General features: G+C 40.6%; 1 protein-coding gene across 17 annotated transcripts in view; it reads right to left on the reverse strand.

Annotated features, from left to right (window-relative positions):
- RBFOX1 (RNA binding fox-1 homolog 1) overlaps positions 1-26331 on the reverse strand; it is a 1071989-nt gene that overhangs the window by 544235 nt on the left and 501423 nt on the right. For 3 of the 17 annotated variants that reach the window (XM_056503481.1, XM_056503461.1, XM_056503471.1), the window contains exon 1: positions 21702-21973. The exons of 10 other annotated variants lie outside the window; for them this stretch is intronic. In XM_056503481.1, coding sequence (XP_056359456.1) covers positions 21702-21746 — 45 coding nt within the window. In that variant the 5' untranslated portion in view covers positions 21747-21973. Of the gene's footprint in view, positions 1-21701; positions 21974-26331 lie in introns of those variants that run through there. 4 more of the 17 variants (XM_056503475.1, XM_056503459.1, XM_056503473.1 and 1 more) reach the window with 4 other exon arrangements.

Genomic DNA, 26331 nt, shown 5'->3' on the forward strand with positions numbered 1-26331 from the left:
GATTAGAAATTACCTGGGAAAAGAGATTATAAATTAATATAATCAGTCTTAATGGTGGAAAGTCCAAAGTCCATGGGCAAGTCATCCACACTGGGAAAGAACTGAATTTTCAGTCTGACTCTAGTCTGATCTCTTGGATAATGCTCTCTTAGCCAGTAACCTCTATATCCATCCCCAAGCTTCCATCAGAAATTAAACAAACAACTTTGAAAGATACTCAGGCCTCCTAATCAAGCCTTGAAATGACAAAATAATCCAGGACACCTTGGTTTCATTTCTAGTGGCCATCCAAATACTTCACACATATGGCAAATGTTGCTAATTATTTATTCCTGCATTTAATCTGCTCCATTATCTGCCATACAGGAACTGGGATGGGAAGCTTTGCAGGTCTGGAATAGGAAGGCACAAATGTTTCACTGGGACCTGGCTGGTTAGATCCATGGGTTTTTAAATCTAATACCAGAGCTGCTAATGCATGCTCACCCTGAAATAAACTGCTTTTTCACCAATGATTAATATTAGCACTGCAAATACTGTGATTAAAATATATATCAGCTTCTGCCTTCCAATTTTCTGTGATTTCAGTCCTGGCCCAAGTGTCACACTGCCATTTGTGTCTCTTCAGTCCACTCCTGTAACCAGCCATATGTTTCTGTGCCATCAAACCAGCGGCTCAGAAATGATACCCCAGCACCAGGGATGTTTTACAGCCAGGATTCCTGCTTACCAGAGCACTTCAAAGGCATCACATGCCATCAGAACAGTGCCAAAAGAACAGCAAGTACCTGCTGAGGCAGAACGGGAAGTGTCGTGTCAAATATTCAAGCACCTGCACATTATGTTCAATTTCTTTCAAAATATAATTGACTGGGAGTTCTGAGAGAAGAGACAACTCCCATACCTGGTGTCAGAGAGGAGAGGATGTAACACACAGATTCACTCCCCCATAGCTGCATTTTCTCTTGTTTCCCCCAGACTGTGCCTCTGAATCCTGTCCTGCCAGACCTTTGCTGCAGTGAGCACCTCAGAGCTGCCAGGACACTTCCTGCACGTGCTGATGTGTTTGTTCAACACTCTCACAACAAGTGCCCAGTGCTTGTTTTCCAATGCCTTTTTTTAAAATGTTGTTGTCCTGTTTCTTGCATCCTGAGATGTGTAGCTGGCACAGTAAGCATGTGGAAAAAAGAGCACATGGACATCCCAGAGTGAAACCCCTACGACAGAAGCACTCCTGGGGATGGAAAGCACCTCTCAAGTACAGGAGATTTCAAACCTGTGAATTCCTTTAAAAATATACCACATTCAAACTTTACCACAGGAACTGCTCCTTCATGCAGAGCAGGTGATGTTTCAAGTCTCCAATGTTAGTATTAGAATTTAATGCTATTAACTCCAGGAGGTGACAGGAACATTGAGGGGAAGAGAAAGAAGGAGTTGATATCAAGTGCATGAAGGAAAATGAAGACATGCAGTAGGAACAGTTAATTCAGATCTCAATAGGAAGGCATACAATGTGACTAAAGGAACTAACAACAGGCAAACAGGAATTAGGATGCAACAAGAAGAAATTAAAATGTCTCCTCATCTCAGAGACAGCTCTGGCTCTGCTGTAGATCTCTGGCCAGCAAAGATGGAAGGGAAGCACATTTTGTTATGGCAAATCACTAAAAATGTGAATCCCAGATTGGATTAGTAGCTACTCTGAGTATGTGGGGTGCCAAGAGAAGCCCCAAGCCTGCTCAGTGTGGTCCTGCAGCATTGCCAGGCACTGTCTGTCTCCTGGACAGACACACACCTCCAGGTTGCTGCCCTCCTCCTCCTCCTCCTCCTCCTCCTCTGCCTGCTGACTGCCCAAACTGAGCACCAGCCCCTCTGCAGCATCCTGCCATCCTCCTTTCCAGGAAAATCTGGGTGCCACCAGGACCCCAGTTTCAAGGAAATCTGTTAAAAAGGAAAAATTCAATTCCCATCCCCAAACATATGTCTCACTGCTGAACTTGTGGTGCTTCCAGATCCCACTTTTAGTGACTGCCCACAAAGCATCATTTCACATGAATGATAATATCACAGAGAGAAAACAGCCCCCACCTGAGCATCACCTTGTTAATTTACTTTAGCATGCTCCTAAACTGGAGAGTTTGAGAGTTGAGGAGTGGGCAGAGAAAACCATCCCAGCAAGCAGTACCCAAGGATCACGTCTCCATGGGAATTGTCCTTCTAAGACATTTCTGCAGAGCTCACATGGTGCCTGTCTGGGCCTGGGGCATTAACTGGGCACCTCCATCCATCCCTACGAGACAGAATGGTTTAACTCAAACTCCCTGTAATGAGCCAACAGTGCCAATTAGTTTAATTACTGATTTCCCAATACTGTATACTATAAAAAGTGGCAATTTTACCATGCTCTGATCAACATCATTTTGTGCTGAAAATAGATCACTGATATTTACCACTTAATATCACACAAGAATATTATAAAATATCATAAAAATTACATTAAAGTTTTAAACTGTCAATATTTCTTTCAGGCTTTGATATCCAATGAGAAAGAAAAAATATCTCAATCCATTTGTTTTTTGCAGATGCAAACATTTTCTTGGTAATAAGCAAAGGAGACACCATTTACAACTTGAAATTGTATTAAACATACCATTAAAGAACAAATACACAATTAATATAATTGGTACATACATAAGATATTTGAGTATAAAGGATGGAAAGTCTTATTTAAGAAATCTCATACATGTAAACTTTGTCCAAAATTCCAAATATTGCTCATCCCAAGAAAAAAGCAAACACTATCCATCATCAAATCAGTGCTGTGACAGGGAATTACCTTCCCATTTTTTTTCACAGCAATAATAATAAAATAAACATATACATACATATACATATACATATACATATACATATACATATACATATACATATACATTTATATATATATATATACACACACACACATATACTTATATATACATTTAAATACATATATATGCATTCATGTATATATTTATGTATATATATATGTATATATGTATATATATGTGTATATGTGTATATATGTATATATATAAATCTGTTTAGGTAGGAGCTGCAACCACTGAAGTGAGATGCCACAAAACACAAAAGCAGGATCACCAAAGGGATGTATTTTAGTGATTCCCTAAGTGGAAGTGACTTCATCTCTCCATCCCTGTAACTTTGCCTACACAACTGTTCTGCTACACAGGTTTTACAGTTTCCCTCCTTCACACCCTTAATGATATTTCTCAACATATTTGCACTGCTAAAAATGCTTAATTTGGCTTTTTTCCCTGCGGTGGCTGAGGCTGTGTGTGACCTTGAATTGGATGCCACTGTAGCAAGCTGTCCTCACTGTGGGAGCTCTCTCTTTCCCCAGGTTTGAGCACAGGATCTTTGATTTGGCAAAGCAGCACTCCAACAGCTGATGCAGCACTCAGGAATTTTCTCCAGCCACAGAGGTTTATGGCTTGTCCAGGCTTCAGCAGGAACAGCAGTGCTTTACACACACACACAACATCCTTTTAAGAAGGCACTTTGCAAAGTGCTTTGAAAACACTGAGCTTCACAGCCCCCCAAAAGGTAACTGAGAAGGGTACAGGTATTGCTGCAGCTTCCTGCAGTGGCAGGACCAGCAGGAATTCAATAATGCACAGTGAAAACAATAAATCCAGCTGGAATTACAGTCACTCTCAAAGCTTAAAAAAAACCTCAAAACAAACAGTAAAAAGCACTTTTTTTCTCCCCTACATTGCTCCTTAACACCGTGCTTGGAGAAGTCACTGGCAATAAAGACAACACTCCTGGGCACAACACGACTCTCCATTTCCCACACCTAATGACAGCAGAGTGTGAGGAGATCCCAGCAGCAGTTTTCTGATCAGCTGCCTTCAAAACCCAGCAGAAATACCTACAACTCAATCTCCTCCAAGTGAAGCTTCCAGATCAAAGGAACTAGATTAGATTAAAGAAAATGGCTGGAATTTTGCTGGACCATGCTGTACCTTTTATTGAAATGTGTGACTCAAACCAAGATGAGGTCTGCTCTGTGATGGAACATGAAATAATCATGCTTCTTGCATCAGAAACAGTTAACAAAATACCAAGTATTACAGCAGTGAGCATACAGCTGAAATGGCAAATAGTGGTGTGAAAAATCATCTCATTTTGTTACACAGGAGTTATAATGCAACAGATGTCTCTAATTCCCCAAAGCATTCAGAGCAAGCTGAAAGACCCAAATCTCTGATATTTTCTACTTTAGAAATCTCTGGGTGATGGTGCATTTAGCAAAAGGGAAAAAATGTTCAAACTACAAAGGGTTTTTCTGTAAACTTCAAAAACTATACTGAAGATGAGGAAGCTTTCCAACAAATAATGAATAGAACCTTCTTGCAAGTTTCCCATGTATTTATGGCATTTTGTTTTAAATAAGCACTTCAAGGGATACAGGAGAGGCTTAGACAAGAAACTTGAAACCAGTCCTGGCTTCCAGAATGTGGGACACTGGCAATGTAAATTGAATTATACATCATGGCATGTACAGGAGACAAATTAATTTGCACAGGTTATCTCCCTCCCAGCAGCTCCCCAGATTTTCATGGCCTGTGCAACACTTGAAAGGTTTGCTCCTGCCCACTTCCCCCTTGTCTCCCTGCTCTGCATTATGCCAGATTATTCTGTTATATAGGTCAAACTCTCTGGCAGAAAAGACCCACATCTTTTTTTGTGATGTGTAAGGCCAGAGATGTTAACTTTGTAAAGCTGTACCAACCCCATGACAATTATTTCAATTTCATGTAAAGGTCTTTAAATAGATCATCTTAGTAAATGATTATGGGGCACTTTCCTGTTAAAAACCCTCTTTCCACAGTGAGCCAGGGCTGCTAATACCCACTCTGAGGAAGCACCTGAAACCTGTGCACCATTTCCTACAGCAGGCAAACACTCCCCATTTCAGTATCTGACAAATGCACAGGGAAATCTGTGTTCATTAATGACACCAAGCTGTCCTTGGAGAGACTGGATATTAACAGAATAACAGTGATACCTGCATCTTGATGGTTTGACATGGGAGCTGTTAAAAAGTGTTCCCCATTTTAGTAGTGTGCTTCCTGATTACAGCTGAAGAAAAAAATGGGTTTCAAAGATTGTAAGTCAAACAGAAAGCTTGAGAAAAAAGAGGAGAGAAACCCAAACATTCTCAATAATTTTAATTTTCTAAACCCCCAACATGGTAAACATTTAATAATCTAACTACAAAATTCTTATTAAACAACTATGAAAGTTAGAACATTTCTGATCCTGAATCTGAGACATTAGGGTTTTTTTTTTTCCATTTTGTTTCCATTATTCTCCTACTTGCATTAGATTTGGTGATTAACATGGATCTTACTGCTCACATAACTTTTAAAAACCACACAAATTCTGATTTATTCCACCTAAGGCTCCCATACCTTCACATGTTGCTGGATGTTTTCTCATTAGGTGAGCTGTGAGCTCTCAATGGTTAAAATGAAAGCTCTAATGAAACAAGTATGTCTGAAGGAGGAGAATATTGAATCTACAGTGTACACTGGAAATCTATTATGTATTTATGGAAAAATACTCTCTAGTCATCAGCTGTTCAAGAAATATCATAAATACAGATGTTGCTTCCTCCAATGCAGTTGGGTATGTGAGGTACAAGTCCAAAAAGCTTAGGACTGTGCAAAGCCAGCTCAGTTTTATGTGAGAGATTCCAAATGCATTGATTGGTGTGATATTGCCCAGGATAAACTGATATAGACTCTGCTGTTGGCACTTGCAGCACTTTGATCACATAAACAAACATCAAAATTAGCATCACTGCAAAATGAACAGTGCTGCTTTGCCCCTGATGTATTAAAGGCACAATAAACTGACTGAGTTTAAGCAATTAAAGTAATTTGTTTCCTGTTCATGATATTAATAGATTTGGACAGATACAGAGGAGATAACATGATCATAAAGGAACACAGACAACCTAAAGACAAAGTGATAGAGTAAATCACCACAGCCACTAAATTCAAGATCTGAAACTGGTAGGCATAGAGGGGAATATAAATTATGACACTGCTAAGCAGTAAAAGCATTTCTGAGTTGATAGGGAATGAAAATTTAAATAAAAACATTTCCTGGCCTGCTCAGCCATAACAATGTTCTTTTGTTTGTATTCTTTGTAATTTAGCTGCTTGACAACTTCATTCAACCTTCAGCAGCAAACACAGGTATTGATTGTCTCTGAACATCCTAATGGCTGGAGCCTGGGACACAAACCATAAAAGCAGAGTTTCTGGTTACAAGTGAAATTATAGTTTGCCTACAAGATTGCACAATACATCAGAGAACAAATCAGCCAGCATAGGGCTCTGGGGTCACAGAAGTGATGTTGACACATTACAATAATGAGAACTTGAAACACCTCATGCCCTATTGATTTTTAAGCTGAATCATTGCCACTGCAGGAGATTACAAGAGTGTGTACTGGAATCATGGCCCACGTGGGAGATGCTGATGAAAAACACAAACAACTGCACCAAAATAGTTCCTTACCTGTGTCTACTGGGACACTGTGCCCTTCTCCCTTGCCCCCTCCCCAAGGTCTCAGGCTACAATTCAATCAACATTTAACTGCTTAACTACTCACTTAAAACACCTTTAATTTCTATTTATTTCTTTCTATGCGTTAATTATGCAGATACATAACACTTTGAAGCATCTCACAGAAACTGCATATTAGAAAACCTAGAAATGCTTTTTAATATTTCAAGTAGCTTTCCTGTTTTCACTCAACAGCAAATTATTCCACGCTGTAAAAATAATTCCAATAATCACCAACTTATTTTCTCTGCACAGTGAAGAATATAATATGCAAACACCACAAGCCTTGCCACCAGCTAAGGAACAAAATAGCATCTCTTTTTTGTTATTTTTTTTTCTCCTTTTACTTCCACTTGGCAGCACTGAGAACCAAAAGCTGTCAGAGGGGTGACCAGTGACACAAAATGATTATAGTCCTGTCACGACAAAAGGAGCAGTTATAATTTGCACTGCAGCCAATTACTTCAGGAACTCATCATTTTGCTTAAGGGAAGAAAATAATACCTCTATTATCTCTTCCAGCCAGGAGGGCTCTTGCTATGCCACAAAGGTGCAAGAAGAGAGAGGAACTATTTAACTAGAGCCCTCACGGTAAATAAACTTTGAAATTTGTGGCTTATTCTTGGCAATAAGTACTTTTTAAGCACTGCAATGGTGTTCTTAATGAAGCCTAACTGCTCATCAGCTGTCAAAGACAAAAGAAAGAAAGGGCTAAGTTGGGCTAAGTGAAGGAATGGCTCTGTGAAGAACTAGGTAACCCACAGAGAAGAGAAGAATTTTTTACCTCTTGATGCACTTCCCAGAGAAAGGGATTAGACAGTTAAATATATCCTAAGGATTAGCTCCTGTTAGGCTCCTCAGAGATATGTTTTTAATCAGTGGCTCTGCACTTGGCATTTACTCCTTCAGGGAGGGGGGAAATTTTCAAATTATTTATCTTCTTCCATTTGAAATTCAGTGCCATCAGCAAGACTCCAAAGAAAGAGGGAACAGAAGGGCAAGGCTCAATTTATGGCAGAGCCCCGTCCTTTCAAGTTCCTCTCAATTTTTTAAGGTGCTTATCTTCAACCCAGCCTTTGGAGAGTTGAGATTCCCAACCTTCCCTCAATGAGGATTAGACAAAAGGGAGGCAGCAGCAACAGGCAGGTTTTTAAAGGGACAGAGATATTTGTGCTTGTGCAGATGTGTGGGGTGCACTTGTGAACACACACATCCCCCCTGCCACCCCCAGAGTTATTTGGTTTTGCCTTCCCTCTCCCCTTTTCCCAGCAGGTACCTCAGTTCTTCTTCTTGTCCGTGCCCAAACTGCTGCTGCTCCATCTCAGCCTGGTAACTACACTTGAACTGGCCCATCCTCTGCCTGAGAGACATCCCCAGACAAATGAGAGCACATCAGCTGTGCTGGGCACCACACACAGCTCCAGCCACTGCTAATGGGGAAAACCATCCCAGCAGGAGCTGCTGTGCAGGCAAGGCTCATTACCAGCACAGGACAAGCTACCTGCCAGAAAAACAGGCTTTTCCAGGAGGAAAATTCAATCTCTCAACAGTGCAATAGGTTTCTGACAGCTGGGAAATGGTGCTAACAGGAAAGCTAATGAAGGAGAGGCTGGTGTTTGCACAGAGAACCAGCAGACAGGACTGATGCAGAGATGCTGCAGGACTGGGTGGGAGTTTAGGAGAGAGAGCTCAGAGGGGTGGACAGCACATTAATTCCCAGCTGAGCTGCCTTGGCTCAACCCTTGCTCCCAGGACACCATGAACTTCCACAAAGAGAAGCAAATTCCACTCACATTATTGACAAAATCTGTTAGGACTGTACATGTTTCTCATGTTTTATTGTTCTAAATTTTTTTTTTCTCTTAGAGGAGACTTTATATTCAGCATTCTTCTTGTAGTTCTGGAGCTTCTACAGAATCACTATCAGTAAATATAACAAATCCCTAAGCTCATTTTGGTAGTATCGATCTTAATTAATGGCATGGTAGAATTCATTGGATAATCATTTTCACAACATTTGATGCTGGGCACTGTTAGTATACAGTCAGGTCACCATTTACCATTTTTAATCAAAATGCAAGTCAAATAAGGGGGAATGGTTTGTTGAGTATGAAAAGCCAATTTACTAATAGGGAAAAACAGCTTTGGAAATTTTTACCATGCAGGTAGAATATAAATATATGGAAAATTAAAATAGCTACAAATGTATTATTAAAATTCATATTCTGGTAGAAATGCAATGAAAAAGAGACTGAATTTTGACAAAGAAACTACCAGCACAAAAAATACTGAATTTTTTTCTCTGTTTTGTCAGTGAGAGAAAGTCTTAACAGCACCTTCATAATTTTTAAACCTTATTTACAAGAAGCCAGTTCCTCTTGGCAGAGCACTACAATCACTGGCACATGACATCCCACCTGGAATTTGCAGTAACAGCACACCTGGTTCAGCTGAACAGAGTTTAGTCAGAATGAAAATTAGAATGAAAATTATAAAAGAGGCTCCAAGAGAACATCCATGGTAATGAGAGAAGTTCAAACTGGTTAAAAGATTCCAAGACTCTTATTCAAAACCCAGAGAAATAATATTAAGGCTTCTTATTTTTTAAAGGGAATAAAGAGCAGACTTAAAATTAATGCCAACAGCTGGCACAGAGAATTAGAAATTCAGTTCTCATAAAAAAGGACATGGGAATATGCCATGAAAATTAATAGAAAAGCAGAAGGATATCTCTCCTCCCACAAATTCTACCTGTCAGAGACTTTTTTAAACACTGCAGATGTACATAATTGCAAGACTCATTGTCAAAGCTGTGCTGCCAAACCTGGATAACCATGGAAATACAAGGAGTGTTCAGAGGGGAACTACATTACATCCTGATGACTGAATCCTGTTGCCTTGAGGATCAAACTCATCCCTTCAGCTCTAAAAACCAAGGTAAAGCTGTTCCCAGTGCCCTGCCCAGCCCAAAGTAAAACAGATTTGAAATAAGCTCTGCATTTCTCTCTAGCTGGTTCTTTGTCTTCATTTAGAGGGTAACAGTTAAGGTCTTGGAGACACTTCTTTTTGACTGCTTTGTTAAAATTGAGGAGGTCTTTTGTTTTTGGGGTTTTTTTTTTTGTTGTTGTTGTTGTTTTTTTGGGTTTTTTTAACTACTCCCTGCTCGGTACTGAAGCAGGGCTGGGGTTTTCCTCTTTGCCACACGATGTCAGTGTTGCTGAGTAAAAATTGGGAGTTTGCATATTTATCGGGACTCAAATAAAACTCCAGACATTTTGCTCCTTTAAGGTCAGGACAACTTCACAGAGCTGAAAGATGCCCCAGAGCAATCCATCCCAAATTTCCAGACTGATGTGCATGTTCCCAGCCCACACAGAGGGACAGAAGTGCCAGCATCAGAATCCTCCTGGGGTTTGTTGTCTCAAGGGGATTGTGTAATCCCACCTCTATATCTCATTGGCCTGAATTTCCTGAAGCCTGATGGAAATGAATCCATGTTTTGTTTATAAATCTCGTGAAATAAATGGATTATGAGAGCAAAACTTAAAAGATTCCTCGAAAGGTAAAATGAGCCCTGCTGTTCCCACATCCCTGGGGAATGCTGCCAGTTCAAACTGGGCAATTGGCCCATGGAGCTGTGTCAGACAAGAGGATTTCATACCTGGATGGGGAGGGAACTGTGCTAGAGCCTGCTCCCTGACCTTCAGCACACATCTCTTTTGGAGCTATCATTTTAAAACATAAAAATACACTTCCTAGAAAATGCAGAGTGCTGCTAAGGCACAATTGAATTCAGTCCCTGCTCTCAGTCACCCAAACCTGGAGAGAGAATGGAGGCCTGAAAATAACAGGATCACTGTAAAATATATCCTTTATACCTTATAACTAAAAATCCAACCATATAGATTTTTTTTACAACAGGATCTTTCTTGTTGCAATACCACTGACAAAAGATTCAAAGGAACTTTTCTTGAACACTTGCTTTCTTTTTTATGTGTCAGTCCCATTTTTCCCTCTATAATCCCTTTGTATCTCTTACTAGCCCACACTGTCCCACATTTGGGGTATGGCAGGTAAAAGTCACACTATGTCACCTTCTGGCTTCAAACACTGGAATGTGATTGATTCTTCTGTGCAGCCTTGAATAGAAATCCTTCCCAAATGGGGGATGGGGAGAAGGCACTAGCAAAGTTCAGCTCCTGTGTGTGTTTGAGGCTGTTTAATTTGCACTAAAAAGCCCAGCAGATGTATGAAACACTGCCTGAGGTCTAATGTATACACTGCTGTACCCAGGCAGAAGCTTAAAGCTGCAGGAAACAAGGGCAGGAACACGAAAAGCTACAAAAGGTGGATACAAATGCTATTTTCCTCAGTAGATCTATCTCCCTCACCATCTGTATTGACAGACTCTTATTTTTTTAGTACTTCTGCACAAAAAGAAATTAGAAAAGAAATGGTAATTGTAAATATTGAAGATGATGGCCATGCTGTTTCAAATCCCTTGCCCAAGACACTGCTTTGCATCTTGTGTCTTCCCTGTTAACATTCCATGGAGAACTTCCATGAGCATACGTTTGTTCTCCTTCCCAACACTTTGTTCTGTCACTGTGACAGATGGCTTTACACTGAAGCATATGAAAATATTAAATCCTTTATCAACCTGTTGAAGTTTGAAATGCCTGTAAGTAATAACCATCTTGGCAACCATTCCTTTCATGCAGATATTACTGAAAGCTATTTAGTGCCTCCATATCAGTTTGCTATTTGTCACACTATTCTAAAACTACAGTTTTCTTTGCACTTGGTTAATAGTAGCATTGTTTCATTCAAAATAATATCATTTATAAGAGGAATATTACGTTTTGCTATTTGTTTATCTAGAAGAAGCTGAAAATTAATTTTAAAAATTACAGCTGGTTCCCTACTGCTCCTTCTCAGTCTGAGCACAGCAACTGGTGGAGCACTGTCTTCAAGATTTGAATCAGTTCTTTGTATTATTGTATCCTGTGCCAAACTTGTTGTTGGCTCTAGTAACTAGATTTACAAAAACTCAAACCCACAAAACATGGTGGAAAGAGGGTGTCCAGCATGTTTATCCTCCTCACATTGAATCAAGCAACTTCAGTTTTAGGTGTAAACTACAATTCCCAAGCAAGGACCACTGGTTAAGAACACATCCTTTTTATTTCTATTATTTTTTTTTTAGGTTTTTTGACAAGAGGCTGCTGCTCCTATATAGAATGTGTAGAATACTACACAGAAAATAGCACAACAGAGCCTCTCTGGCCCCAAGGCACTCTCATGCTTCTCAAATTGTAAAATAAAAAGTCTCAACTAATGTTGAGCTCTAATGTGTTCTGTGTAATCAGCTTTTTATTAAAAAGCTTTAATGTTATGCTATTAATAGATGTGAAAGTCTGCACAGTCCTCACATGAAAAAATTGCTTTCTATTAATAAAGCAAAAATATATTCCAAATGTCTGTATTTTAAATGCTAGAGGCAATATTTCAGGAATGAGGGGAGCTGGAATATGTACTATAGATGTTATAAAAGGTTATACAGAACCAATCTTCAAATATATCAATTCTATTATACCTGTTTTTTCTCTTATTGAGAGGATCATTCAGAACTTATAAATACAGACCAAGGACTTTCTCAGAACTAAGTGCCAATCTCCAGCTGAGCTTCCCCATCAACCACAGTGTGAGAGATGAGACACCCCAGAGGGCTGGAGCAGGGACTGAGGGGTGCACACCCCTCAAAAAAGATCCAGGGTTTTACCAGAAACTTTGCAAAACTCCAGAATCCTCCAAACTCTGTTCCTAGGAAACACTTCTGATGTTGATTCTCTGCCTCACCTCACAGAGTGTGACTGCAGCAGGAGGTCAGATTCTCAACTTGGGTTAAAAAAACCCTTTTGGTTAGAACATGAGAGATTCACCTCTAAATGGGAGTTAAATTTGGTATCTGAGAAAGATTTTCTGTTTTAGAAAAACGCAGCAACGAGTTCTGTCAGCTATAAATCAATTCTGTAGAACATGTTTGTATACACAGCTGCATTTTTCTGGCATTTGCTTCCCAAGTGACAGAAATCCCATAATCTTCCTAACTCATCTGATTAAATATTAAGTATTTTTATGATCAGGAAGCCTTTCTAATGCCCAATCTAAACCTTCCTTTGTGTAATTTAAGCCCACTGCTTCCCAACCTACTCACTGCAGCCATGGAGGAGAAGAACATGTCAATGCTGTTACATCCAATTACTTATCAGAATTTGTTTCTTGAAGCAGAAATGCAGTCTCATGTCTGCAGGATTGAAAGATCAAATGAAACATCTGTTACTAACTCAAGTTGGACCCAGGCACTTTTTACAACATGCAGGGAAATGAAAAGGAAATTCCTTAGTGGAGAAAAAAAGGGCAATTCCATTTACAATACCAAAATGAAACGTGTCAAAGTTGCAGTGCTGCCTGGCTCTTTTTCTTCCATGTTTCCAGTTTTCTTAAAACATAGGTAAAATTTGGGAATTTGTTAAAATAGCCAAAAAGGGTTGGTAGTTACCCAACCCTCCTCCTTACATCCAGTGAAATAACTGCTTGGATCCAGTTAGAATTTTACAGCCTTTGTGCCTCACAGGCACAAAGCTTTGGGGGAATAGATGTCTACACCCTGCATGCCATTCCTAAAGATGATTCCCCATAAGAATCTCAGCTCCCTCATCAGTCTCTGTCTTCTGTTATCTTAATGGGCAAAATGCCCTTGGCTCCTCCAGTGGTGCTAAAACCCGAAGGAAATGAGAGCAGCCCAGCCCAGCTCCCTCCTGAGAAGGCACAGGATAATCCACCTGAGTCATGCAATGACCAGCTGGGGTTTGGAACCCCCACTTCTCCTGTTCTGCACACAGCCAAAGTCAAGCTGTGCACCAGCTCACCCCACCATTTTACAATATTAGTCATTTAGCTGCTAATTACAAAAAAAAAAAAAAAAAAAAAAAAGGGTTTACTACAAATTCATGGAATAGATTTGCACCATTTTCCACAGATGCAAGTGTATTTCAAAACTGCAGAAGCTTCTCTGCTGAATCCTTGCCTTGCACTTCCTCTCCCCCCACACTTGTCCTGTGAGGTTAAACTGACAGGATGAATGCACAGAGCAATAATTCAGAGAAATTCATCCAGAGAAAGGATGTGAACCAAGAGCAGGCAGAGCTAATCAAGTCCTGAATGTATCAGCAGAAGTTTATAACTTTTATCTTTTTATGAGACAGATGATCACACACACATATCCACTCTTCTATAAATTTGAGAGAGCAATAAAACTTTCTAGAAGACTTTAGCAAAATAAAAAACCTCATAACCTCTGTTGCAAAAAAAGCCCAATAGGAGCTTAGAGATCTCAAGTCAGGTGTGAGAGCCACAGCCTCAAATGTCTAACATCCTATAATAATAATTTTATAATCCTGATTATAAATCATGGCCAATATTTGTCTTCCAAGGTAAACAATTTGAACGCAATGTTTTTATTTAAATGCAAAATGTTCTGAAAGAATGTCTTAGATGCAAAAAAAAACCAAACCAACCCAACAGATTTCCAATCTAAATGATAACTAGAAAATGTCGAAGCAAAATACAGAAATTAAAATGCCTGGGACAGAAACCTCAGGTCTGAACCAGAATCTCTGTCATAAAAGACTCACACAGGGAGAAGAGAAATATTTTTTTTTTCTTCAGGTTCCCTGAGAAGATGAAACACTGAGTTCATCTGCAGCATGGGAAATTTTTATTTGTCTAGCAAATATATATATTTTTCAAGACAGTAAAGATTTCTAAGCACTGGAACAGGGGGTCTGAGGAGGTAAGGGACCTTCCCCTCCTGGAAAGATTAACAGGATGCCAACCATCAGTGACACCTGAATCCTTGCAGGTAGCAGGGCTGGGCTCCATGCCATGGAAGAGTGTCCTCTGCATCTCTGTTTTAAATCCACACCAATATTTAGGATGGGGCCTTTAAAGTGACCAAAAAAAAAAATGTACATGGGAAAAAAAAATTTGACATTTTTATAATTTCCTTGCAAGCTGGGATAAAAGGATATTTTCATTTAAATGCCTCACTGTAACACCAGGATGGAATTTTGGAGTTTTATTGGGTGCTTGCTCACTTACATGTGGGCAAAAATGAATGAAAGCAGAAATACCACACAGCAGAGTGCCCTGGCCAGGCCTGGAATGTAATCATTAATTAGAAGAAACACTCATGATGTTTTTATTAATTAGAAGGAATATCAACATACAAACAGAGCTTTGCTTTCATTTTATTTCATATTTTATTTATTCACCTGGCTGCTGCAGGAAGAGCTCATACAGCCATAGAGCATCACTGATGTTTGCTCTTTGCATTTATTATTTTTAAAGTTTGCTTCTTTCACTTAGAGCACGGCCTGACCAGTGCAGTTTCTCCTCCTTCAGGACATGCAGGAGTGCACAGGAGCTCAGTCCTGTAGCTGCTGCCTGTCCCAGAGATATCAGCATCCCCTGGAGCCTTTTAAAGCCTCATTGCCCTGATAACTCACAGGTGTAACACTTTTCACAGCTGAGCTCCCCCTGACCCCAGGTTCCAGTCCTGAAGACCATCCCTGCATTCAGAAGGGAAGCAATCAAGGGGAGCTGCTAAAACCTTCTGTTCTTGAGATAAAAATTGGGCAAACAGAACTTCTGCTAAGCTGTTACATGACTGTGCTCAATTTGATTTACCAGCTCTCATAAAAACCACAGAAACTTTTTTAAGAGACCATGACATCTTGAAAATATAACTGGAAGTAAAGAAAATATAGTGAAATACCCAATGTCAATTCTTAATATTTCCCTTTAGTAAATTCTTTCTTCCTGTTGTGGCTCAGAGAATGAACAAGGGTAAGAAGAAGGCTCAAGCTTTCAAATATGAAAGTCAAAATGAAATTAAGTTGCTTCCCACAGCCTTTCTGTTGGTACAAAGTTCAGGCTGCCACGATTGGATTTTTGATTCTCCTGGCACTGGGAAAGCCTCAGCACTGGAATGAAATGCCATTTGAAATGAGATCTGGTTCTGAGATGACTTTGCTCCGTGGCACAGCAGTGGTATCCTGCTTTTCCTGGCAACTGGGAAGATGAGTGAAGGGTTACAGCCTCAAGTGCTGCTGGCTTAACCAGCAAGGTGGGAAACCAGGAAATCCCAGCCTGTTCATCATCCAGACCTCAGCAATAAACACTGGTTTTGAAAACAGCTAAAGTATTCCAATGAAAGCATGAGATGATACTCATTTTCACTACTCTTGCAAAACATTCCAAGAAAAAAACAAATTCATGCTTTGAGCTTACTCTCAGCCAAATATCAGTCCTTCCCTGCAAGCACAGGTGACAGCAGATATATTCTTCTCCAAAATGCATCTCTTGCTCTTGCACACACAGCCTGTTGCTATCAAACACTGAAAAGCTGGGCCATGAGAAGCCAGAGGTCACCTGCTGTCCTCAGGACTCCAGCCCCAAGGACATGTCCTGAATCACTTCATACAATCACAAAATTCACATAAAACAGCCCAGGATGCTCCAGCAGGGCCTGATTTAAATGTTATGTTCTTAGAGGACTTGCCTCAGTTTTTCAAAGATACTGAGACAGCTAAAATTCCCAAAATGCTGCTGGTTCTGTTGAGAGAATCAGGTTCTCAGTGCCTCTCACCTCACTTGGCTGCAAGAGGTTTTTACAGTTAAAGCAGCCATTACAGTCAGCTTAATTAGCAGTCAGAAACAAATCCTCATTTATCTGGAAAAAACGATCAGACATCATTCCTGGACTCCTATTAGTCATGGAATCAGAAAGGTCAACTTTAACAAGGAAAATATTGAAGTTAAAAAAGACATAAACACCTGTCCAGGCAGAATAACTCACATATGCAAAGCGTGGGAGGCTGTTCTCAGGGTTTTACATCAACTCCACCACAGCAGCACTGAACAGAAAAAACTCTAAATCTCTAAAATTCTGGTCAAGTTCAGGTTGGGCCATTAGTCAGTGCCATGATTTAGTTATTACCAGAGAGGAAACCTACTTAAAATTTCTGAACATCAAATATATAAATGCAGAGGACTAAAAAAACTATAACAAAAACAAAGCAACAAAAAAACCACAAAACAACAAAAAAAATCAAAACTGATCCTCCAGTCTTCCACATGAAAATGTTAATGGGATTTCTAATCATGATTAGCAAAACCTTATACTTCATACATATTAAATATTGATTTTAAAAGCTTCTTTCATTAATTTCTAAATATTTAACCAGTTTGTTTTTAATTATCTCTTCCAAAATGGAGGTAATTAATGAGTAGCTGCCAAACTCCAAAACAGAGTTTTGTCTCCTCCAAAACAGAGGAAAATAACAGTGCTTCCTTCTCCTGAGGATAAAAATATTTAAATAAAAAACTGTGGGTGCAGAAGTAAAGCAAGAGGATTTTCAAGAGTTTCTGGGGTATGGAGGTATACCTTGTTTTTGTCAACACCTGACACAAAGGAACATTTTGAAGTTTTTATGTCTTAAAAAAAAATACTGGAGGGATATTAAGTCCAGGCAGTAAAACTGGGCTCTTTGTCATGTTTAATTGCTTGGATTCATAACCTAGTTTTGCTGAATCTGGATCTTACTGCTGACTCAAGCAGTTTCTCCATTTTAATACCGTAGAAAAAGTTTGTGTCTCCACTCTTGTGAGATGAAAGCATTTTTTGAAATATTCCTGACCATCGGTGAAATTTCTCTCTGCAGAAGATTATAGAACCAAAAAAAAAAAAAAAAAAAAAAAAAAAAAAAAAAAAAAAGTCTCTGACTGCAACCTGGTGAAGGAAGCCACACTGTGCTTCATTTTCAGAGACAGTGAAGGAATCACAGCCTCTGCAATTTCACATGGGTAAGAGGAATGGAAAGAGCAACAGGCATGATGAAGACAAACAAAAAGGAGAAATGCCTGCACTCAACTCCAATCCCACAAAGCAAACACATTCCCTCTCTGTCCAAACTGCAGCTCAGCTGAGGTGAAAGTAGTGACTGCACAAAGCCACTGGAGACAGTGACTTTGTCAAATTCCTTAACATCTCCACTGGACATCTTAAAAAGAAAATAAAAATAAAATAAAATGGAAAGTACTTATTCCTGCAGACAGAGAGCTCCATGGCTGACATGATAAATTTAGAAGGAAATGCCACCAGAAGAGAGTTTTGGCAGTGACACATTTATTTCCTTTCACTGTCTGCTATCTCACCCAAATGCAATCCCACAGCATTTGGATTTTAAATAAAACCTATTTGTGATGCACCCTTGGAAAGGACAAGCCTGAAGCTCCCTTCCCTCTGGTGACTGGGCACTGATGGCACTTCTTGTGTTCCAAAAGGAATCCCTGGGCACAGCCAGCAGCTGGAGATCAGTGCATCCTGAATTCCTGATCTCCCAGCTCAGTTTAGAGCACATCCCATTCCTTTGTTACACATCCCAAGACAACCTTAAAGGCAGATAATTCTGCTAAGCTGATTTTCACCAGATGGGAAATATACCTGTTAATGGCACAATAATAGTTTTAAAACTTTATTCTCACATAGAGTTAACACATTTCAAAAGTTATCCTTAGTTCCTAGGAGATGCTGTAAATTATGTCCCAATCTTGAAATATATATAAAATCCCCAAAATACTGAAAAACTCTCTGAAATAATCAAGGCCTCTGAAGTCTGTGTTCCCATCTCTAAACTCTAGAAAGTCACAATCCCTTGACACAATCCTAATAAAAACTCCAAAATCTCTATCACTGAAGTCAACTGAAAACTTGGCTTTAGTAGCTTGATTTTTAATAAGGAGTTAAAAACAATTCTTTCTTAGCACATTGCTTGCTTAAATTAAAATATGAAGTCAACTTCAGACAGGAAATTTTCTATAGTTGAAGTTCTCTACGTATTTTTCCCCAGTTAACTTTTTCACAATTACTGCCACAATAATTTAAAAGCATGAGCTGACCACAATTCTCTCCCTTCTTCTCTTTAATTCGATGCTTCAGTTACCATTTCTAGCATATTAATCTTCATAAAATTAATTAAAAATTTAAGAGCAATATTTTCCTTACAAAATGAAAAGCCCAAGCTTCCAATATTATTCTTGAGAATATTTCTCTAACCCTTTTCTAGCATTTCAAATGTCACTAAGCTGATCACTTGAACAACCAATTGCTCCTGGAAAAGTTTTCTGATTTATGAGCAAAACTGAGATCCTTGTATTAAAAAAAACTTGTATTAAAAGAAGGATAAATTTGAACAACACCATGATACTGAAGTAAGTGGTTTGAAGCTGGAATGGCTGAAGGTAACACCTTGAAGTTGCTTCATCCACCCATTTTTGAGTTATTCTGATTCCAAAATTTTACTCAAGTGGGAGTAGCCAAGAAAATGAAGCTCAAACTTTCTAAAAGGAAGTAAAGCTGAAGATTGACAGACACTACCCAGGCACTCACACAGAAGCCCCTGTAAAGGACAAAACCCCAAAGTCCACTTTCTTTTTTTTTTTTTTTTTTTTTTTTCACTAAATGATTCAGATCTGAAAAACTAATAATTCTTCACAGCACTATGCTCCTGCTGTAGACAAGGGAGCACTGTTCTGTGAGCAGCAGTTTTGCTCACTCTTCAACCTTGCATGTTCAAGAAACAGATCAGCAACAGGAATATTAAATATCTAAGAAAAAACTGCAATGCATGGTCACAATATCAAAACATCCAAATTTTATATCTATCTGTTGCTTCATTTTAGAAATACACATGGAATCAATGCACTGCATGTAAAATGATTTTTTCTAAATATTTAATAAAAAAAGCAAATTTTCTATGTAACACTTACACAAATCCTAATTATTCTGTGCTAAGACCAAATTACTTATCACTACAGAAGTGATGAATACAAAAGCTGCTTTGGATCTTACTGAATTCCTCAGTATTCATCAAAATCAAATACCTGAGGTGGGATTTAATGTGTGGTCCTGGAAGCAATGTGATTTTACTGTCTGAACTGCAGAGCCCAGCATTCCACTGCTGGGCTGTGCCAGAGTCTCCTCCATGTGACAGCAAGCCTTTCAAAAATATCATAGCCCTGTGAGGAGTCTGGACAAGATTCCTTTTTGTGAAAAGTAGAGAAACCCACCTTCCCCACCCCCCTCCACATTTTTTGCACACTTTGAAGTTGTGTGGGTTTTTAAAGGAAGAATATTGCTGAAGTCATTCAAAGTGTTTAAATCACTTTGCAATTATAGCCAGCTGGAAACCGACAGGCATTTTTAAATCCCAGTCTTTTATATCCTGTTCCTGCTTTTTTTTCAGTGCAAATACATATAAATGGATTGTTAGCCAAAATTACCTGTGTGTTTAAATTGCATTTATTAACAAAACACTGCTGCTGCTCTATCCCATGCATTTTAACAAGCACAGTAATAAAATCTTCAAATACTCATAAACTGTGTTTTCTAAGATCAGTATATTATTCTGGTGACACACAGGGACCCCACAGTTAAACAGGACCCAGGTTGGGCAGGAATCCCGTAACCTGCCTGCTCAAAGGCAACAATCCACCCGACAAACCCTTCTAATGAGACTCCTGCTCCCTTTCACATAAATGCTAATGCATATTCCATCCACAGAAAGCCAAGCAGCTTCCGAAGATGAAGTTCACGTAAACTTCAGCCGAACACGGAGGGAGGATGGATAATTCCGCCCCCCCTCGGCACGGTGCGTTCTGCCGGCATCTGGCCGAGGAGCGCTCACAGCCGGGAACGCTCACAGAGCCGGGAGCTCGTACGGCACAGCCCAGAGCACCCCTGAGCGTCCCTGAGCATCATCCCTGAGCTCCCTGAGCATCCCAGAGCGCCCCAAAGCGTCCCTGAGCATCCCAGAGCACCCCAGAGCGTCCCTGAGCATCATCCCTGAGTGTTCCTGAGCATCATCCCTGAGCACCATCCCTGAGTGTTCCTGAGCATCATCCCTGAGCTCCCTGAGCATCACAAAGCATCATCCCCTGAGCACCATCCCTGAGCATCCCAGTGCGCCCCTGAACATCCCCGAGCATCACAGAGCACCCCTGAGCATCCCCGAGCATCACAGAGCATCATCCCAGAGCACCATCCCTGAGCTCCCTGAGCATCCCAGAGCGTCCCTGAGCATCATCCCAGAGCATCATCCCAGAGCATCATCCCAGAGCATCCCTGAGCAATCCAGAGCATCCCAGAACATCCCAGTGCATCCCAGCGCGTCCCTGAACATCCCTGAACATCCCTGAGCATCCCTGAGCAATCCAGAGCACCCCAGAGCAAGCCATAGTATCCCTGAGCAACGCATAGCATCCCAGAGCATCCCTGAGCATCCCAGAGCGTTCCTCTGGCTCCGGGTCGAGCACCCCAGCCCAGCCGCGCCTGGAGCCCGGCACCGCCCCGCAGCCCCGCGCTCCTCACCTGACAGACACCTCCCACACCTCTCACCTGGCCGATATCCCCTCACCTGGCCGATATCCCCTCACCTGGCCGTATCCCTCTCACCTGGCCGTATCCCTCTCACCTGGCCGATATCCCCTCACCTGGCCGTATCCCTCTCACCTGGCCGTATCCCTCTCACCTGGCCGTATCCTCTCACCTGGCCGATATCCCCTCACCTGGCCGCTATCCCTCTCACCTGGCCGATATCCCCTCACCTGGCCGGTATCCCTCTCACCTGGCCGTATCCTCTCACCTGGCCGGTATCCCTCTCACCTGGCCGTATCCCCTCACCTGGCCGATATCCTCTCACCTGGCCGCTATCCCTCTCACCTGGCCGTATCCCTCTCACCTGGCCGATATTCTCTCACCTGGCCGTATCCCCTCACCTGTCCGTATCCCCTCACCTGCCGGTCACCCCGTGCCCAGGTGTGCCAGTCCCGCCGGTGCCGCCGCCCCCAGCCCCTCATGCCGGGCGGCCCCGGCCCCTCCCGGCTCAGCCCCGGGATGGATCCCCCCTCCCTGCCCCGGCCGGGCTCACCTGCAGAGCATCTCCCACGCCTGCCAGCAGCTGCCAGGGTTTCATGTTCGGCGGTGCCGGGGCGGCCCTGGAGCCCGCAGCACCCACCGCGCTGCGTGTCCGTGTCCTGTCCGTGTCCCTGTCCCTGTCCGTGTCCTGTCCGTGTCCTGTCCCTGTCCCTGTCCGTGTCCTGTCCGTGTCCCTGTCCTGTCCGTGGGACAGCAGGTGACTGTCGCCGCGGCTCCGCTGCCTCTCCTCCTCCTCCTCCTCCTCCTCCTCCCCTCGGCGCTCGATGTTTTATTCGGAGATAAGAGCAGCTCCACGCCGGCTTAGCTAAAAACCACAGCCTTGTGGGAAAGGAAGGTGGGCACGGGAGAGCAGATTACACTCATTTACTTAATGGACGGGCTGAATATTAGCTGGTTAAAATACTAGAGGCGGTGCTAAAGTTTGTAGGGGTTCACTATTAGGATCAGTCTTTATATATAGGAAATGGTTAATGTTCGGATTAAATGATGATTAATCTCTTGTGAAATTCTGAATTCCTTCTGGAATAATATTGCAGACTAAGTAATTTTTAAGACAAAGACTGGCTGGAGCTGAAACAAAACCTGAAAATTTTGCACGAGAGATGGCAGTAATTAACCCATTTGCAAAGAAGAAAAAGAAAAGTTTCAGATAAGCATTAAAAACTGATCCCTTTCACTACACAAAAGCATTGCTTATGCCCTTCCAAATAAGCTGCTATTTCAAAGTACATCTATTTATGCAACTGAAGTTACAATCTGTAAACAACCACTTGTACTCTATTGAAAAATTCTCAAGATGCTGCTCAGAGGACTTTTCTAATTCTGTTAAATGAATTTTCCTACCACACATTTACTATTTCTCAAAAATCTCCAAAAGTTTATTAAAACATCTTTCAATTATGCATCATTTTTCTGCAATTAAAATCGAGAACAATCTGATCTCTTGGAAAATAACTTATATCAATCATTTCCTTTTTGTAAATACAAGTCAAAGAATTTGCACTCCCTTTTGGCAAAATAGGAGAGACAAGGTTTAATTATGTTCAGTGAAAACTTAACATACGGAAAATATTATTAAATTCAGGCTGTAATTTCATAGTGTTTTCCTTGCTTGGAAGTTTTTATTGTAGCCACGCTCACCTTATTACCCAAAGGGAAAAGAAAACTTTCTACCTAGACAGACTATGGGGCCATTAAGGTATCTTAATCACAATAAAGTGTATAAATTAAAAAGAGAATGATGAAAGGGTTGGCCTGACCACTGGGCTTAATAGCCAGAACATCTCAGAGCTCACACTGCCTCATTGTATGGCATTGACCACATTATTCATCACTTCAGTTTTCCCACTTGCAAAATTAGAATAATACGACTTCCAGTGTCTCCCATCTCTGACTTCTCAGGAGGGCTCGAAGGATTAATGACCCTACAGTGCTCTGAGAATGAATAAACACTAACTGCTAAGGCAGAGCTAATGTTTCAGAGCATTAAAGCACTGAAATGTTAGAAATTCCAATTAAATCACCCTGTGTGTCTAAACATGGGTGAAGCCAAATGCAGGGATTACTAAAACACCATATTCTACCACTTCCAATCAATGAAATACTACGGGTTGGCTTATTAGTTCTGTTATTTAAATCTGATTTTTGCCATATATTGCTAGTGTTAAGCTCAGTCCCATTAAAAATGCCACCAGCAGCAATCACCACTGCTAATTTAATCATGCTGTCCAGGGCAAGGCCATTTGGAGTCAAAGCAGTCAGAAAACATCTCGATTACCTCTGGCCTGTTGTTTTGAGCCTTTGCTGCAGGTATGGGCCTTCAGACAGAGGACCTGTACTTCTGGCACATGCTGTTCTTCAGAGATCCCTGTGCTTTAGTCAAGCAATGAAAAAGAGTTTGAACCAGCTAATTACCTCATTAGCAAAATATAAGGGGGCAGGGGGAAGCCCTGGCAAAGCACACACTCACAGAGTTGTGACCACGATCAAAATCAAGATAATGGCCTGAATTCCTATGTCCAACTTTAAAAAGATTATTGTAAATGTATGTTTCAGTCTATAGAAACAGTGACCTTGAATAAAACTGTGTGCACATGACACATTCCTTTTCACCTCTCTCTCTCAGTGGTGGTACTGTGGTTCTTCCTCACAGCTGAGCTAGAGATGAAATGTCTGAAGTCTGAAATGGTCCAAGGGTGCCAGGGCTGGTCCTTGAGTTGGCACAGGGTGCAGCTCAGCTGGGATGCTCTGGTTTTACTGAGATGGCAGTGGCTGTTGAGGTTTCACTAATTCCCGGTTTCTGTCTTCTTTACTGGAGATCTTCAAATAAGTATTTTCAATGTACTTATTGAATAGTACAGACGAGTACCATCTCACTGTATCTCATGGCACATCAAAAGTTCTAAATTAATTTAGTTGTTTCTCATCCCTTACACCTTCTTCTCCTTAAAAAGGGGAGAGTTTTTCTTCTAAATTTTCCAATTGACAAAGAAGAGAAGCAGACCAAAGGAACTAACAGTAAAATATGTGCCTTTTAGAGAATGGTGCAGCTGAAGTTTTTTTTTTTTTAAACTGATGCAAAGGTGATGTGTCATCCTAGAAAGCTTCCAGCTTAAAGTCTTCAGTGGGTAACTGATTTAGCCATAATTTCCTGCACTAAGTTTCTGTGCTGTGAGAACTATTAAAAAACCAACATAACCACTGAAGGAAAGGGAATACTGGTAAAATTCACAAAGTAGAACCTCAAGCAGAAAGTTACTCTGCACCTGCCCAGTTTGTAAGGTGCTTTTACCACAGTTACACTGGGCAGTGAGATGTGGTTTAATCTTTAATGCAGGTCCATGTCCAGCACACGGGGCTCTGTGCCTGGTGGATTCCTGCTGGAATGGTTTTGCCATCAAATGAGCAGCATCACACAAGGGAAGCCCAGTGAAGCACAATCAGATGGAAAAGTATCACGTGGTTTATCACAAACAGGCTGCAGCTTTGTTTCAGAAGGGTTTGTGGTTTCCATGTGCAAGTTTGAGCCAGACAACCAAAGTATTAAACAATCCAAAATCCATCAGATGCCACAAACCCAAGAGAGCAACCAGAGCTCAAGGAAATCTGTGTCTGACAAAGCATGATGTTAACTGATGCTAAATAGTATATTTTGGAGAGAATCTAAGTACTAAGGATTTTAAACCTGAACTATCAAAAGAAATACAACCAGAAAACAAAAGTTTTTCCTCTGCCAAGCAGAATTTTAGAATGTTCTTCAGGGATTGGATCCTGCAAGCATCCACAACACTGCTAAGTGCACAGTGAAACTAATTACAAAAGTACACAAAAATAACTGGGCTTAGCACTGGTCCTACAAAAAGAGATGTTCCACAACAACAGTGGCTGCTTTCAGAAATCATTTTTCTGTATATTCAAAATGTCAGTACTTTTCTTTAGCCAAGTAGCCTCCAAAAAGAATTTGTGATTGTGATTACACCCATCTGAATTGCTTCATTTTGCATTAGGAGTTGGGGTTGCCTTTTCCCAAGGTTAATTTGCTACTAATGTCACCAATCTCTCTTGAAGGTTCTAGTTCTGTTTCTGCTGTTCATACAATTAGAGCAGTTCACAAATCAACTTAAACATTCCAAGTGTCCAAAGATACTTTCACACTCTTACTGCAATGCATATCAAAGGGAAAATTTTATTTTCTATATTTTTCCCAAAAAGTCATGCCTAATTTCATTCAGAAGCAAGAAATCAAACACCATCAATAAAATAGTAGAGGAACATAATTTTGATGCAACTAAAGTAGTACTGCTCTAATAAATGTTACTTCAAACATTGCCACAAAAAAAAATTCCTGCATAAATGCTATGAAAACTGCTGTAAAAATAACCAGTCATGCCTGTACTCACCCTCCTGTAAAGAGCAAAAATGCATATTCCACAGGATAGGGATTTTTTGCACAGCCACTGCTGCTTAGGAAATCAAGTTCAAAAAAGAATTACTTTTCCAAAGCCCTAAAATAAAGCAAAGTTTCTGAAGAAGCATCAAATCAAAGAAAAAAAAACCTGTATCTCATTTTTGTCAAGGTTAAAGAAGGCAGCAGACACCATTTACCAGCAGCATTCACTTTCAACACTGCTGACTTTTTTTGGGCTTGTTATAAAGTTTAATGTGAAACATAAGGTAACAACACATCTACCAACATGAAGAAGAAACAGGTCTCTGAAAAGTCTTGAAGTAAAATAATTCCTTCTGTGCTTATACATATTCACAGCCCTGCTGAAATGCTAAAGTAGTCACAGGAATTTGCATTCCCAAAGCAGACAGCATTTCAGGAACAAGGATTACCAGTTAAGGCTGTGACATGGACTTTAACATTCCAATATATATGTCCTTCAGAGGTAATCTGGATCTGCATTTAGGTGTTTTCCTCAAATAAATTACTTTTTTTTTTGTTTAGCAATTATAAAACACAACTTTTTACTATGCTGTGAATTCAAAATGTCTTCCAGTTCCACAATCCTTCTTTCCTTCCCACAGTATTAATTCAAATTGTTTCCTCAATAAAACTGAAAAAGGTTAATTTGTCTACAGAGCCCCATGACCAGGAAAAGACAGATGTGACAGTGCTC

Source organism: Oenanthe melanoleuca, chromosome 14, assembly GCF_029582105.1.
Source record: "Oenanthe melanoleuca isolate GR-GAL-2019-014 chromosome 14, OMel1.0, whole genome shotgun sequence".
Classification (NCBI taxonomy): Eukaryota; Metazoa; Chordata; class Aves; order Passeriformes; family Muscicapidae; genus Oenanthe; species Oenanthe melanoleuca.